This window comes from Acomys russatus, chromosome 7, assembly GCF_903995435.1.
Source record: "Acomys russatus chromosome 7, mAcoRus1.1, whole genome shotgun sequence".
Classification (NCBI taxonomy): domain Eukaryota; kingdom Metazoa; phylum Chordata; class Mammalia; order Rodentia; family Muridae; genus Acomys; species Acomys russatus.
Genome location: NC_067143.1, coordinates 28,877,387 through 28,892,955, shown reverse-complemented (window position 1 = coordinate 28,892,955; position 15,569 = coordinate 28,877,387). Strand labels below are relative to the sequence as shown.

Genomic DNA, 15,569 nt, shown 5'->3' with positions numbered 1-15,569 from the left:
AAACGTTTTGACAGCACACACAAGAAAAATCAGTGAAGGCTGCCTGGCACTTGGCATTCCCACGAGAAGAGAAATTACTTGACAGGTGGACACAGCCATCCGCACACTCATCCATATGGTCTGATCCCTGATGATTTGAAATTCTTTTGTGGAGTGGCCGTGCGTATTGTGCTTAAACCTCTTAGAGGGGTTGGGAGGGGACAGAACGTAGATGTCCGTTCTGAAATACCATACAGCTCCCCCCGCCCCCCCTTATAAAACCAGACATGATGAAGGTGGAAAGATGGGAGAGAACAAAATGGCAGGATTTTTCCAAGTACATCTGAAGGCCCCTTAGGGCTTTTGAGGTGTGTGTGTTTGTGTGTGTGTTGGTAAACCAGCTTGTATGGAGAGGCCAGAGATGAACCTTGGGGCGTTGTTCCTCTGGAGCCAACCAACTTTTCTGTGGCGAGCTGTCTTCACCTGTCTCTTGGGGCTAGAATTTAGAGGTATGGGCCACCACGCTAGTTTTGTTTTAATATGAGCGCCAGGGATCAAACTCATGTCCCCTGCTTGTAGCCAGGTTATAAGCTAAGCTATCTGCCCAGCCCTGCTTTTTAAAACTCCTGGTCCTCCTAATTGTAGCTTTACTGTTATGTACAGATGTTCTGGGAAATTCTTTGAAATCGATGTTTCCCTCTTCATCTCTTAGGAAGGTAGAAAACCCCAAAAGAAAGGAATGGAAAGCGCACTTCAAATGGAGCATCCAAAAGTAACCAAGGTGACTCTCAGCTGGCGACTGGGAACATGTTTGATGGTGGCATTCTAAGCTGGACACGTAAAATCGAACCAGAGCTTCATAAACAGCATGGGCTTGGGTCCAATGCCAATGAGAGACGGTGCCCAGACCTTCACGTCCCAGGCTGCAGCTGACCAGCTTCCCACAGGATGCTGACATGCCAGAAAAGTTTTTACCTGTAAGAAAAGGAAGGAGGAGAATGGTCACTTCTGGGAGATCACTAAGGCCATCTGACTCCTCCCTGGCAGTTTCCACCCCTTGGACCACACCGTCACATTCTCCATCCCTTTTCCTATTCCTCCCATGGGAGCAGTGTTCTTCATCATTGTCATCACTGCCTTCTACAGCCTGTGACGTGCTCCTCAACCATGGGGCATCTGAATGTGCTGTCCGAAAGGTACATTCCACTCTCCCATGTCACTCTGTCCTTCGGCTCCCACCCAGGACTCCCAGGGTCCCTCCCTCCACACACAGCCGCCACCACCCCCCACACACACACCCTTGGAACACAAGCTCCTCTCTTCTCAAATCCCTCTTTCCTACAGATTTTTAGGCCAAAGAACCGAAGGGTAACTATTTTAAACCTTGGAGATCCTGCTGTCTCTTTGTCAACTATGACACACACACACACACACACACACACACAAAAAAAAAAAAAAAAAAAAAAAAAAAAACAAAACAAAATAGCAGAGACAGTACAGAATGCATGAGGATGGCTGTGTTCCGATAAAACTTTATTTATGGGCACTGAAATCTGAATTTCCATCAGCTTTGATAACTCTTGAAACGTTACTCTGCTTTCGGGTCTTTTTTTAAACATTAAAATGTAGAAATCAGAGCTGGGCATGTTGGCATAGACCTGTTATCCCAGCAGTTGGGAGGTGCAGGCAAGAAGATAAGTCTGAGAAAAGCCTGGGCCGCACAGAGGAGACCTGGGCACAAATAAAACAAAAGCTCAAAGTCATCATCGGTTCTTGAGCTATTGTGACAGCCTGGGATCCATATTGCATCTGCTCAGCCCACTGAATTAGAAGGATTGGCACTGTTGTGGGGTTACAGAACCTTCAGAAGCCAGGTGCAATGGAAGGCCTCCAGGTCACTGCAGACGCACCATGATCAAGAGTTATGGGACTCCAATCTCTCCTTTTGTTCTGTGGCTCATGATGTGGTAAGAGGCTTGGCTCTACCACACCTGCTGAGTTACCCTACCATGGGGCAAAATGACCACGGACTGAAACCTCCAATTCTGTGAGCCAAAGCAAACCTTAAGAAGGAGAAGCAGTATTTAACACCTCCAATTAATCACTCAGAGTGCAGACCTCAGCCTTGGATGAGGGGGTGAGCTCTGCTTCCACTTCAGACATACCCTCCATAAGTCTGTCTATATATATATATGTATATAGATAGATAGATAGATAGATAGATAGATAGATAGATAGATAGATAGATCCCTGAAAAGCCACACTGTTTCCACACACAGGGAGCCCACCTCAGCAGGAAGCAGGGCTGGCAGGGGCACCGGCAGCCTGGTATCTTGGTTGCTTTTTCCAGCAGCTGCGTACCTTGGACTGCACTCAACACAGCTGCCCACAATACAAGCAGAAGATCTCACACACACTTGTCCTCCAGGGATGCCTAGATGGTGTAACAAGCATCTCCTGAGACAAACTAGGGATTTGCAGAGACCCAAAACCGGCTGCAACTGTGTTCCAGGCCAACCAAGCTCAAAACACAAGTCAAATCCAAATGCCTCCTGAATTATGGAACCATTCCAAAACCCCAGGGCCCTCTGTGCTCCATTTAGTTCTTTTCCCCAAACCACAGCATCCCCAGCTGTATGAAACACATGAAGACTGCTGAGCTAGGGTGTAGCTCCGCTAGTGCTAGCGTGTGTGGGGTCCTAGCTTTGCTACCCAGCACTGAGGTTGGGGATGCTGTCCACAGAAGCCTCCCTGGCCTGTGGCCCCTACCTGACTGGAAACGTGGGGGAAACAAGCCTGCAGCACATGGGCTCCAACTTGATCAGAAAGTCACACATCCAGTGAGAGGCACCCGACCCACCTCACTACCCTGGTACCAAGCACAATGCTCCTCTCTTCCCATCATAAAGTAAGTAACCCAAAGCCGTAAGCCATCTGCATCCGATTTCACTGTGCATGCTTCCTGCAGAGAACCAGGAACATTTGGTGGACAGGAAAAGCAAGTCTCTATGGACAGGTTATCAGTGTGCAAGTCCTCATACACATTCCATAGGGCAGAAAGGTGACCTTGAAAACCTCCATTCTTTCATCCCTATTGACACAAAAAGCAGTTCACAATATACCATCCAGGGGGGAAAGTGCCACAGATCAGCCTTTGTAACAAAGGAGCCTACTTCAAAAGGGAAAAGCAGACCCCACAGACGTGTACTCTGTCACACACTCTCTAGTGGCTACTGCTAAGTAAGATGACAGCCCCCACCCCCTTCACCTCTCACCTGCAGCTCCTACACACCTGCACATGAGATGAAGCCACTTAGCCTCCCACCGGTCAGTCTTCTCTGGACCAGAGTGGCCTGCTGTCTGGCTGGCTCGCCTACAAGTTCATTCACATCCTCGCTTTTATTTCAACCACAAACAGCAGGAGCCACCACCGCGCGCAGGGTGGAGGTGGGGGGGGGGGGCTACCTGAAGTTCAGTTCTTCAAGTCACCAGGGGAGGCAGGGCAGGGCCTGGCAACAGTCCTGAATGTCTGCGGGGAGGCTCTGACACAGGCTGCCACAAAACAAATGCCCATTCCAGCTGGGAAGGCCGCTAGACAGTGACTAAGGGGCTGAGAAGCGGCAGAAACAGCATGTGAGCAAAGGGAGCTGAGGGATGGGATACAGACACCAGCTGAGAACTGATCATCACAGAGGGTACCAAAGAAGCCCAAGGGCGACTCTTAAACGCAGAGTGATAAAGTGAAACTTCCTGCAAGACTGAGCAAGGGGGGGAAGGAAAAAAAAAAATTAAGTAAGAATGCAAAATATCAAGGCGTGGCAGCACACACATTTAATCCCAGCGTTTGGGAGGCAGAGGCAGGTGGATCTCTGTGAGCTCAAAGGTCAGCCGACAGACCATAGCTACACATAGTACAAACGTTTACAGAATTAAAGATCGCCGGGGACAACTATAGAACAACATGTTTGGAAACTTACAGGAAATCAACAAAATGCCTCAAAACTACTTCTGATCAAAACTGACCTGGGAAGAAATAAAGACTGAATATTCTTAGAACTATTCAAGGAAATGAATGTCACTGATCCTAAAAACTGCACACAGACTGCCTCCGGTACAGCCAGTTTTTTATATGCTCTACTAAACACTCAGAAAACAAGGAATTCCAATCTTGATTCAAATGAGTCCAGAGAAGGAAAATAAGGAGCCGCGCCCTACTCGTTTTATGAGGCCAGTGTAACTTTTACCAGAGCCTGATGAAGAGACGAATAACAAATCAGAAAAACAACAGAGCAGTCACCACTCCCTAGAGACAAAGAAAGCCTGTACAATACACTGCATGTAGAAAGATAACATGTGAGCAGGCTCTCTTAGCCCCAGAATCCTGAACTGACTGTAATATTAGAGATTGGGATAGATGTGAGAACATCCTACTGGGACTCTAGGTGAGAGAAATGTAGGAGATGGGGAAATAGAAGGATCCAGAGGGTCCTTAGAAACCTACAAGAAAAACATCACGATGGGTGGATCTGGGTCCAGGGGGTTCTGCTCAAACTACTGCACCAACCAAGGACAATACAAGCAGTAAACATTGAACCCCTACCCAGATCTAGCCAATGGACAGGACATTCTCCACAGTTGTGTGGAGAGCGGGGACTGACTCGGACATGAACTCTGGTGCCTCATATTTGACCACTTCCCCTTGATGGGGAGGCCTAGTGGCATTCAGAGAAAGAATAGGCGACTTGATAGCCTGTGATCATATAGTTGGGAAGGAGATCCCCCTCTATCATAGACCTAGGGGAGGGGAATAGGGTGAAAGCGGGAGGGAGGGAGGAACGGGAAGATACAAGTGATAGGATAACAATTTAGTTGTGATCTAAATAAATTAAAGTATTAAAAAAAGAAATTGACTAAACAGAGATTCGCCACTAATAGGGTAAAGGAGAAGGTATGACCTGCTCAACAGAGCTAGAGAAAGAAGTCAAATCCAAAGGTTCCACACAGAGATGGAGGAAAACTCCATGTCTAAGACATTGGTCTTCTTAGGCATGCTGTCTCGAACATGGGATGAGGAAAGGGGTCTGTTCCCTGAAGGCCTGGGTGCCAGTGTTGACAGAGCCTAACAGATTTCCAGGCCTGTCATAGTTCTTCAAGCTGAAATTAGTTCCCTTTCTGGGCTGGATTGGACTGGCAGGGCTGCAGGCTCTGAAGTGTGTTTTGAAAGGCCAAGTTCCCCTCCATGGCCTGATGCAAGAGTGAGAACCAAGGACGAGAGAGACCAGGTAGCCACAGGTCCTGGCACTTCACAGGCACTCCCCGTCTGGCACAGCAGCAGCATGGAGCCCCTTTGCCTCTGGTGATGCCTGACATAGGGTCTGGGTTTGTTCCCTCCAGGCCCTTAGTGCTCTTCATCTCTTCTCTTCTAGGCAGGAACCCAGGACCCAGCAAATCCACTTGTATTAATCCTGTACTCTAGGCTGTCAGCCATAGTGAGCTCGTTCTCCATGGTGAGTACCTGCTTTTGGACAGCCTGACTCTCTCTGTTGTCACTTTTGGGAACAGCCTTTAAACCAGGTTCCTATATAAACCCCATGTGGCAAAAGCCAACAGCAAACTCCACTCAATGGTCAGATATTGAATGCACATCCTTTAAAACCAGAGGGTAAGACAACAACCTGCCACCATTGCTTCTGGTCCACAAACAGAGGCAGGAAGAGATCTGACTGGGCCTGGTGTAGGCTTTTGAAACCTCAAAGCTGATCCCCAGTGAAAAACCTCCTCCAGCCAGGCCACACCGTCTCATCGTTCCCAAACAGTTCCACCACGTGGGAACTAAGTATTCGCACATGTGAGCCTATGGAGGGCCACTCTCATTCAAACCAAGCTGACCCACATAGTAGAATGAAAGAACTGACTCCTGCCAGTTGCCATACCAACCTCCACATACATACCACAGCATGTATGTATACATGCTCATATGTACACGTGCATGTGCACACACACATACACAAATAATTTTTAAATACAGTAAGGCTATCAGAGATAAGGTCACAAAGGAAGTGACCACAATTTCTATACATACATACAAACATACATACATACATACATACGTAGTACAAGTGATCCACTCCATTATGGTTCTATGCTGCACAATGTGCCACAGGCCTACAGAAGAACAGAGACCCTTTTTATTGTGAATAATAATGAAACCTTGCAAGCACAGTATGGTGTGGTACATGTATGTAATCCCAACACTCAGAAGACTGAGGCAAGAGAACTGCCACGAGTTCTACACAGAAAGCTCCAGGCCAGCCCAGGTTATGAGACTTGTCTCAAACAAAATAATAATGAATTAATTAAAGTGAGGACTGGTAAAACAGCCTAGTAGATGTAGAGGAGCTTGCTAAGCAAGCCCAATGACCTGAGTTTGACCCATAACAAACGCTACAAAGTTGTCCTCCGCACGCATGTATGCATACACACACACACACACACACACACACACACACACACACACACACACATCCATACACATTTTGAAATCGAAATGGGACTGTCTTTTAAAGTGACATGATTCTCTTCATGCCATATTTTGTTTCTATGCACTGAATGTGAGATAGACAAAATGCCTTAACAATGAAACCAATAAAATTACTAATAATGCTATGTGTGTATTATTTTGTGGTATAACTGAATATTGCTAGTTGATTTCACTCTTCTCTGACAAAATACAAGTCATGGGTTTCCTACCACCTCTGGTATCTAGAATCTGCCAGTTTCAGTGTGTGGCTGTTCCTCATAAAATTTAAATGTGCCAGGTGTGGTGGCACATGCCTTGAAATCCCAGCACTCAGGAGGCAGAGGCAGGTGGACCTAAGTTCAAGACCATCCTAGTCTACAAAGTAAGATCCAGAAAACACACACACACGTAAATAAAATTTAAAAGTGATTAAGTTTCTAAAGCTAATATGGCAGAAAACAACCAAGATAATGCAGATTTTTTTTCTTTCCCCAAACCCCAAATAAGCATATACCTGCCAGCCCCGCTCTCCTGGATCCCTGAGTACTGTTACCAGTACTGATAGAAACAGGCTCCACCATGATACGAACAAGAGAACAAGAACCATCCTACTCAGCCCAGGAGGAAACCTCTGCCCCAGCCCATACCTATATTTGATGTCAAATACTGTGGCATCCTCATCCTCATCATCCTCTTCATTCAGGGGGGCCATTTCCACACGCTCAGCAGGAGTGGTGATGATGTCATACTTGCGGGTCTTCTTCAACCTTTTTCCTGACCTAGAGGAGGAAAAGCACACTCATGAGCCCATGCCTGAGGGAGCGATGAGGCCAAGCCTCCACACAGATGGAGCAGCCTGTGCCAAGTTTAGTTCACGTCCTGACATCTTTAGGCAAAGTTTGCTACCACCTCCAGCCAGAATGCTGTAATCACAAAGACTGGAGTATGAATCTCCAAGAGAAAGAACAAATGTAAGATGGCTATGATGGTCCTTTTGTAATCTTGGCACTCCCAAAACAGAGACAGGGAGTCCATGGAGCAAGATGGCTAGCTAAACTAGGCCAATAGGTAAGCTTCCAGTTCAGCATAAAGTAGAAATCAATCGAACTAGAACCCACAATAGACACTCTATGCATACACACACACAGACACATTCACACACACCCCACAGAGACATGCATACACACACACACACACACACACACACTCACACCCCACAGATGCATACACACTCACATACACCACACACACACATGCATACACACACACACACTCACAACCCCCCACAGACACAGGCATGCATACACACACACCCCACAGACACATGCACACACACACACATAATCACACACCCCAGACACATGCATACACACACACTCACACACACCCCACAGACATATGCATACACATACACACTCCACAGACATATGCACACACACACACACACACTTACACATCCCAGACACATGCATACACACACACTCACACCCCCACACACAGATACATACATACATGAATATGGGGGAGCGGGGCCCAGGCAGCCACAGGACTGAGTTACCAACTTCCTAATCTTTTCTATCTTCCCAAAGCAAAGCCACCTGAGCACCAACAACTCAATACCTGACAGAGATAATAGTCAAACACAGCAGTTCAGTAAGGTAAAATGCATGTGAAATAATGCACATGAACAAAAGACCAAATTGTCCTCTGTGGACAAGGACAGCCTGGTTGGAGGTGCCACCTTGAAGGATCTGGGTCAAAGTCCAACAAAGTTCTACTTAAGTGAGGTTCCCTCAGTTTCCTCATAAATACAGTGGGATAGGAGCAGTCTTCCTTAAAGGTGAGGGATAATGCTGAAGCCTGCACACAGGAGGCTCTCAGAAGTAGTCATTCTGAATTGACAATAGCAAATACAGCAATCACATGTGCTCCAGCCTCTCCTGTGTGAAAATGAGTCGGTATTGTTTCCATGGTGAGGGTTACAATACTACACTGTAACCTATGACCTGGCAGAGGGATAGTTTGGGACACAGGAAGAAAGCTGACACAAGCCCATAGCATATGACTCCCTGCATGGAGACTGCAATGTTTTTCAGGGGCGGGGGGCGTCTGGAAAACACACAATGCCACCCAGGGAAAGGAATCTTCTGATGACCACTGACTTTCGCTGTGAGCACCCTAATAGCTTGTCCCTCTGTGGTCTGAGATCTATTCCCAATTGCTTTGTATTCTCTGCCAGCCTCCTCTTAAGAAGACTGGATGCCCTCTACGATAAAGCAGCCAATCCAAACCCCACTAAGTGGGGTGGTGAGGAGGCTTCCTGCAGATGGCAAGCTGCCCTCCCCCCACACCCCCCCCCCCATACCCCCATCCCCCCACCCCACCCCACCCCCGGCCGCACCAACCTCTCCCCCAGACCACTTGTCAAAGACACTGGCAGATCTTTTTTTCCTCTTACCAAAAGAAACTCTCAAGTTCTCAAGAGGCATCAAAACAGAACCTCACTTTTAGGTCCTCTAAAAATGTCTTGGGAACAGCAACATGCTCTTGGCTTACAAACTCTCAACTGCCGAAAATAGGACTCGCCAAACAGCCACACCATTTACATTGCAAATTTAAGCACCTCTATGCTCTTCCAGGCCTCTCAGGTATGAAGCTTGTTTTCTCTAGACTCAGCACTTACAGACACAGGAGAGGTAAAAGACTCCTGAGGTTCCTCCCCAAAAGTACGCGAGCAGTGAAAAGTTGTTGGAGGTAGGAGACACTTCTGTGGTGCCGATGCCTACAGGCTGCACCAGATGTGCAGAGTGGAATGGGCTCTTCCACCGTGCCGCTGTGTAGCGATCTGAACAGGTAATGATCCCCCGCAGACTCATGTGTTTGAATGCCTGGCCCAAAGGGAGTAGCACTATTAGGAGGCATGGCCTTGTCGGAGTAGGTGTGGTCTTGGTACAGGAAGCGTGTCATTGTGGGGGGGGGGGGGGGGGCAGGCTCAAGCTACTTCTAGCCTGGCACACAATTCCCTTCTGCTGCCTGTGGATCAAGATGGAGAACTCTCGGCTCCTCCAGCACCACATCTGCTTGCACGTCACCATGCTTCCCACCATGATGATAATGGACTAAACCTCCGACACTGTAAGCCAGCCTCAACTAAATGTTGTCCCTTATAAGCGTCGCTGCGGTCATGGTGTCTCCTCACGGTAATGGAAACCCTAAGTAAGACACACTGCCTCGGGCTGGAGAGATGGCTCAGCGGTTAAGAGCACTGGCTGCTCTTCAAGAGGTCCTGCGTTCAATTCCCAGCAACCACATGGTGGCTCACAACCATCTATTATGAGATCTGATGCCCTCTTCTGGTGTTCAGGTGTACATGCAGACACAACATAGTATACATAATAAATAAAATCTTTAAAAAAAAAAAAAGGCACACTGCCTCTAAGTCACCCATAATACCTTTGGTCTGTTGCTGGGGCCCTATCTGGGCTGAACAGCTGGCAGCTGTCCATGTCTCCTCTTCCTAAGAAGTCATGCAACAGCCCAGACAGAGGGAAGACCATGGCAAATAAGAACCCAGTAACAAAACCTAACACCTCATTACAGAGTAATTTCTCCTTACGGGTATGCGCACAGGCACAGGTGTCAGTCCACCTGGATTCCAAAATTAGGATGAAGAATGATGGAAATGCCAAGCCTAGGGACAAGACATTTATCCAGAGACACAGCTAGCCACCCTGTGCATCTTGAGTACCAGAGGTTTATAAGCTGGGCTTGCAAGCTCATTAACTTATAGCTCCAGCCCCCTAGAACCTATAGAGTATGGCTCCCAGGCATTCAAAGCCACAGGGTATAGATGCAGGTGCTCTGAGCTTTGATTGGCAGCAGCCTAGTTTCCAGCAGCTGATGTTACCGCTCCTGAGTACCAGGTGTTGGGACCTTCAGCTTTTAACCCTGCATAGGTCTCAGGGAAAGTAAGGGTTTCAGCCTTCTTATCTTCTCACCTTCAGTAGCCTTGGCTTTCTACAGTGTCTGCCCCAGGCCACCACCCTGGAGTTCCACAACTGCCTTCTTGCTGCCTCTGGGTAGGTAGGTTAACCAGCCTGGCCCACTCCAGCTGTGACATATGTCACAGCTAGGCAATAAAAGGCCATCTGAGAGAAGCCGTATTGGACCTAACTAAGGTTGTAATGTGATAGGGGCATCCAGGAGAAAAACACAGCCCAAAAAGCAGTGGAAAACAGCCTGCTCATATAGCCAGAGGAAAAGGATGGCATGCTTGTGCAGATTATAAGCCCACTTGTAGACTTCAGGCTGAACGGTTGGGAGGGCACTTTCCCATCCTACCCTGAGTGAGAATGGCTGCAAGGTGGGCAGCGGCTTCCAGAGTCCACCCTTGATAGCTGTGCCTGGGGTGGAGTCTTCCAAACATGATGCACATGGCCCAGAACGGTCTCGGCTGGAGGGAGACTTCCTGAACCAGAGCTCTGTGGCTTCAAGTTACTCAACACAGCTGGGATACCATGATGACAGTACACAGAAACGCTGCTCCAGCCAGGCACAGTGGCGTATGACGAGACAGGGGCAGATGGACCAGGATTTCAAGGCCAGCCTTGGCTGTACAAGTTAAAGGTTAGCCTAAGACCCTAACTCAAAGTGGGTGGAGGTAGGAGGGGCCTACTCCATAGGTGGTTCCTTCTTGACCAAAGCATTCAGGCACAAGGGAAGATTCTGACAGAAATCCCTCTAAGGCAGTGGTTCTCAACCCACCTAATGCTGTGGTCCTTCAATACAGTTCCACACGTAAAACTTTCATTGCTACTTCATAAATGTAATTTTGCTAATGTTATGAATCATAATATAAATATCTGACATGAGGCCCAGCCCCTGTGAAAGGGTCACTCAACACTCCCCAAAGGAGTCACGACCCACAGGCTGAAAGCCACTGCTCTAAGGGTACCACGGGGCCGTTCCTCAGTAGTTTAGTTCATTTTGAAGAAAAAGTAAACACCAAAGGGTGCTTTATATAACCACATGAACAGTCTTAACAGTATGTAACCCTGCTAACTCCCAGCCAAATACCCTTGGGGAGCGCTGTGTCCTCCTATCTGCCCCAATCTCTGCAGTGACTGGAAGCAGACTCTGCTCAGAAACAAAAGCACTAATCATATCAACACTGCTAGCCCCACATTCTCTCCAGCAAAAGGAACCTCCTCTCTCCACCCTCCTACCCAGACAGAAGACAATCTTTCCATTGTGTTTTCATGCTTCCTCGTCCGTGCCAGCTCCAGCTCCAGTACCGGATGGGGAAACTTAAGCTCAGCCATGGCTCAAAGGCCACAAGCCACCCAAGAACAACTCACAGGGAAGGCTACCCTTGCCTGCCGGGCCTCACACCCCAATCCCCCATCCTCCCATCCCCCAACCCCCACCCCCCCAAGCCCTTAGGATGAAGGTCGAAGGCAGTCCATGCAGACCCACACACCTTTCTCAGGAAGCCAACCCAACATCTCCCCCTAGCAAATCCACTGCTGTTTGGGGGGGTACATCTGGCTGTGACAGTCAGTGAAGCTCCCTGCTCTCCTCACATCACATGGGCCTTAGCTGAAGAAGCATCTGAAATGTTTAAGAACAGGAAATGTCACTGAACCCAAGGACTTGAGAAAGCCACCTGTATACCCGCAAAATGGCCACACCCAGATGGCTTTGGGCTGAGGGGTCACAGTTCTGTCTGTCTTTCTCAGGTATCATAAACTCTGTATAAAGTGCAAAATCTAATGTACAAACATCCAAGTGCATGTGGTGCACCCATCAGTTATCGACCCCTGAGTCCGGGGAGGCTCCGACCTGACCCCGTATTCGGACGTCTCCAACACACCTGTTAACTTCCTCTCCATCTTCCTGATTGTTCATGTTGACAAAATTAGCCCGCTAGGCTAAAATTAAGGCCTTCTATGTATCCAAGGACGATTCAGAAAAGCAGCACCAACCTCGAGACCTCCCATGGTCTGGGATGCTTTTAATGCCAGCCTCCTCAGCTACACTAACTCAGAAAAGGATCAGGAATCCCAAGATGACACCGAGGATGTAACGGGGAACATTGTGTGTAAAATGAAGGGGCTATGGACCCGGAGACACATGGCCACACATTAGCCTGGCCGTTTCTGAATGGACTTAACATCTGAAGTAGGTAGAGTAAGTAGAGCCCACTATCCTCCCCAGCATGGGTGGGCCTCGTCCACTCTCACCTGAGTGGAACAAAGGGCTGGCTTTCCCTTCAGGAATAGAGAGCCGTCTTCCTATCCACTGGACATCAGCTTAGGGACAGGGGTTGTTTCTTCATTTGTTTTGTTAGTTTGGGTTTTTTGAGGCAATCTTGCTGTGTATCCCAGACCTGCCTCAAGACTTACATCCACTTCACGCATGTGTACTACTCCACCAGCCCCATACACGCTCTCTGGACTCCTGCTGAAACAATGGCTGCTTCTTGAGCTTAAGCACATCTGCCTTCAGACCAGAACCTAGGGGCTAGAGAGATGGCTCAGTGGTTAAGAGCACCAATTGCTCCCACAGAGGACCTGGGTTCAGTTCCCAAGCACCCACAAGGCAGCTCACAACCGTCTGTAACTTCAATTCCAGAAGATCCAACACCCTCACACAAGCATAAATACCTGCCACCTCATGGGGTTGGCAGGCAGGTACCCCTACAATGAGCAAGTATGTGGTGAAGAGATGAGAGAGAAAGAAGTGGAGCCCTTTCTGCACTATGAAGGGAGGTGGAACTGGAGATGCTAAATAGTAAAGAACAGCTTGATGTGAGTAGCCTGCACCGACACCAGAGGCCATGGTGAGATCCGGGCCCATACTGCAGGAGTCTGTGTCCCATGTTACCACCAAAACCATGCAGATGTCCAGTAGTCTGGGCTGCCTGGGAGCCATGTTGAGGTCCAAGGGCTAAGCTGATCTGGCCCTACCCCTCACCAGCTGAGGGATGCAGGAGAGCTAGCTTGGGCATAGGAGAGCTGGTGTGCTGACCAAGTCAGCTACCACCCAAGCCCAAACCCAGAGTTTTAAGTTGGCCCATCCCAACATCTACCATCTATGAGCTGCTGGAACACGTGAAGGGCCAATCCCGCAGAACCAAAGCTGCAGGATCATATGATGCGGGCAACAGCAGGATATCTGAGAGGAGTCCTGGTAAAGATCCGGTGCCGACAGTGTAGCAGGAACCAGAGGCCTAGAACCAGACCAGTCATTGCAATGAACATTTGCAAGTAAAGCTGTTCAAACAAAGGGTATACTGTGTGACACACCGCAGCTTCCACGGCTAGATGTTTTTGAGTTGATTTGGTTTGGTGGACGGAGGTGGCAAGGCTGGAAAATAGATATGGAAGGACTGGAAGGTGAGTGGGATTGAGGTGTATGGTGTGAAATTGACAAAGAATAAAAAGTTTAAAAAAAAAAAAAAAAAAAAGACCAGAACCTACCTATACCATCAGACCTTCATGAGCAGCAACTTCCTATAAATAAATGACCCACCTCTCCTGCCCTCCCCCCCCCACACACACACACACCAGATAAAGAGAGCAAGTGAGCTCCGCTGTTTCTGTGGAGAGCCCTCACAAATACAGAAGGCCATCAGTAAGGGTCCTCGTGTGTACTTCAAACACCAGCTCTGACATTAAGAGTTGGAGAAACTGCGTTTCAAACAATCAACCCTCTGACACAGAATACCCTTTGCCAGGGAAGCACAAGCCCACTGTGTCATTGTCAGGCATGTTAATCAGACAGGGCTGAGACCGCAGAGAAGTTTATACACTTGGGTCCACTCTAGGCAGAGCTCACATCACATCATGCATCGGAAAGGACATCCACTGCTGGAGGGACACTGTGCAGTGTGGGGACAGAGTGGGCAGAGAGTGGGAGTCTCACACTTCTTCCAAAGGACCTGTCCTTTACCAGCTATGCACCAGGCAGAAGCAGGAGATTTTAGAAATAGAACAGATGACTGTTTCTCACAGGCCTTCACATTCTAGAGTCTAACTGCCCTGGGTGCAGAGAACAAGAGCATCCTGTATCAGCAAGAGGGACCGTGAGAAACTTGGAAAGTAGCAGTCCCAGATGCTGCACTTGTATGTGATGATCTTAGAGAACTCACAAGTGTGTTCACACATGCAATTTCACTTGTGTGTATGGTATGCATTCACATGTGTGTGGGTAAGTAGGCTGTGTATGCACTGTGTATCTTCCTCTACCTCCCTCTACCTTATGTTTTGAGATGGGGTTTCTCATACACCCTAGAGCTCACTGATTGGCTAGATTGGTTGGCCAAGGATCCAGTTGGCTCTACACTGCTCAACTAGCTTTATTATTAATTATTATTATTATTATTATCATCATCATCATCATCATTTCACATGTATGGGTAAATTCGCCTGTATGTATGTCTGAGTACCTTGTGTGTGCCTGGTGCCAGTGGGGGCCCGAAGAGGGTGTTGGGTCCCCTGGAAGTAGAGTTACATACAGCTTTGAGCTGCCATGTGAGGGCTGGGAACTAACCACAGTCCTCTGGAAGAGCACCCAGTGTTCTTAACTCTTTGAGCCATCTCTCCAGTCCCACACCTAGCTTTGTATTTAGCTGCTGGGGATGCAAACTCAGGTTCTCATGCTTTCGTGGGAGGCACTTTGTTGACCAAACCATCTCCCCAGCTCCCATGGGTACAGCATCTAAACAGTCTATAAAGCAATGTCACCGATAATTCTGTCTTCCAGAGACTGAAGTCCAAGAGGTCACTTGGCCCAGAGTCATGTGGCTAGTTAGAAGTAGGGTTGGGTTTGAAGGTCAAGTGACCAAAGACCTCAGAACTACACTGCTGCCTCCTCCCCACATGATACTTAGAGTTTGAAATATGCAACAAAGAAAGAAGGGGGGGCTCTCAAGAACATGGATAGCTCAGGAAGGTCTCAGAGCACAGTGAGCACCTACCTTCCCCAGAGGGGCGAAGGCTACCTTGATGCTGATATCCCCAGAAAGCCACCTTGAATCGCCACTCCACATATCAGTGCCTTCCACTCC

At 48.3% G+C, this 15,569-nt stretch overlaps 1 protein-coding gene across 1 annotated transcript in view; it reads right to left on the bottom strand.

The window, feature by feature from the left end:
* Positions 1 to 804: 804 nt before the first annotated feature.
* Positions 805 to 15,569, bottom strand: part of Fam174b (family with sequence similarity 174 member B) — a 43,119-nt gene continuing 28,354 nt past the window's right edge. The window contains exons 2-3 of the mRNA XM_051149303.1: positions 7,014 to 7,278; positions 805 to 954 (exon numbers count right to left, since the gene is read on the bottom strand). Coding sequence (XP_051005260.1) covers positions 805 to 954; positions 7,014 to 7,278 — 415 coding nt within the window. The remainder of the gene's footprint in view (positions 955 to 7,013; positions 7,279 to 15,569) is intronic.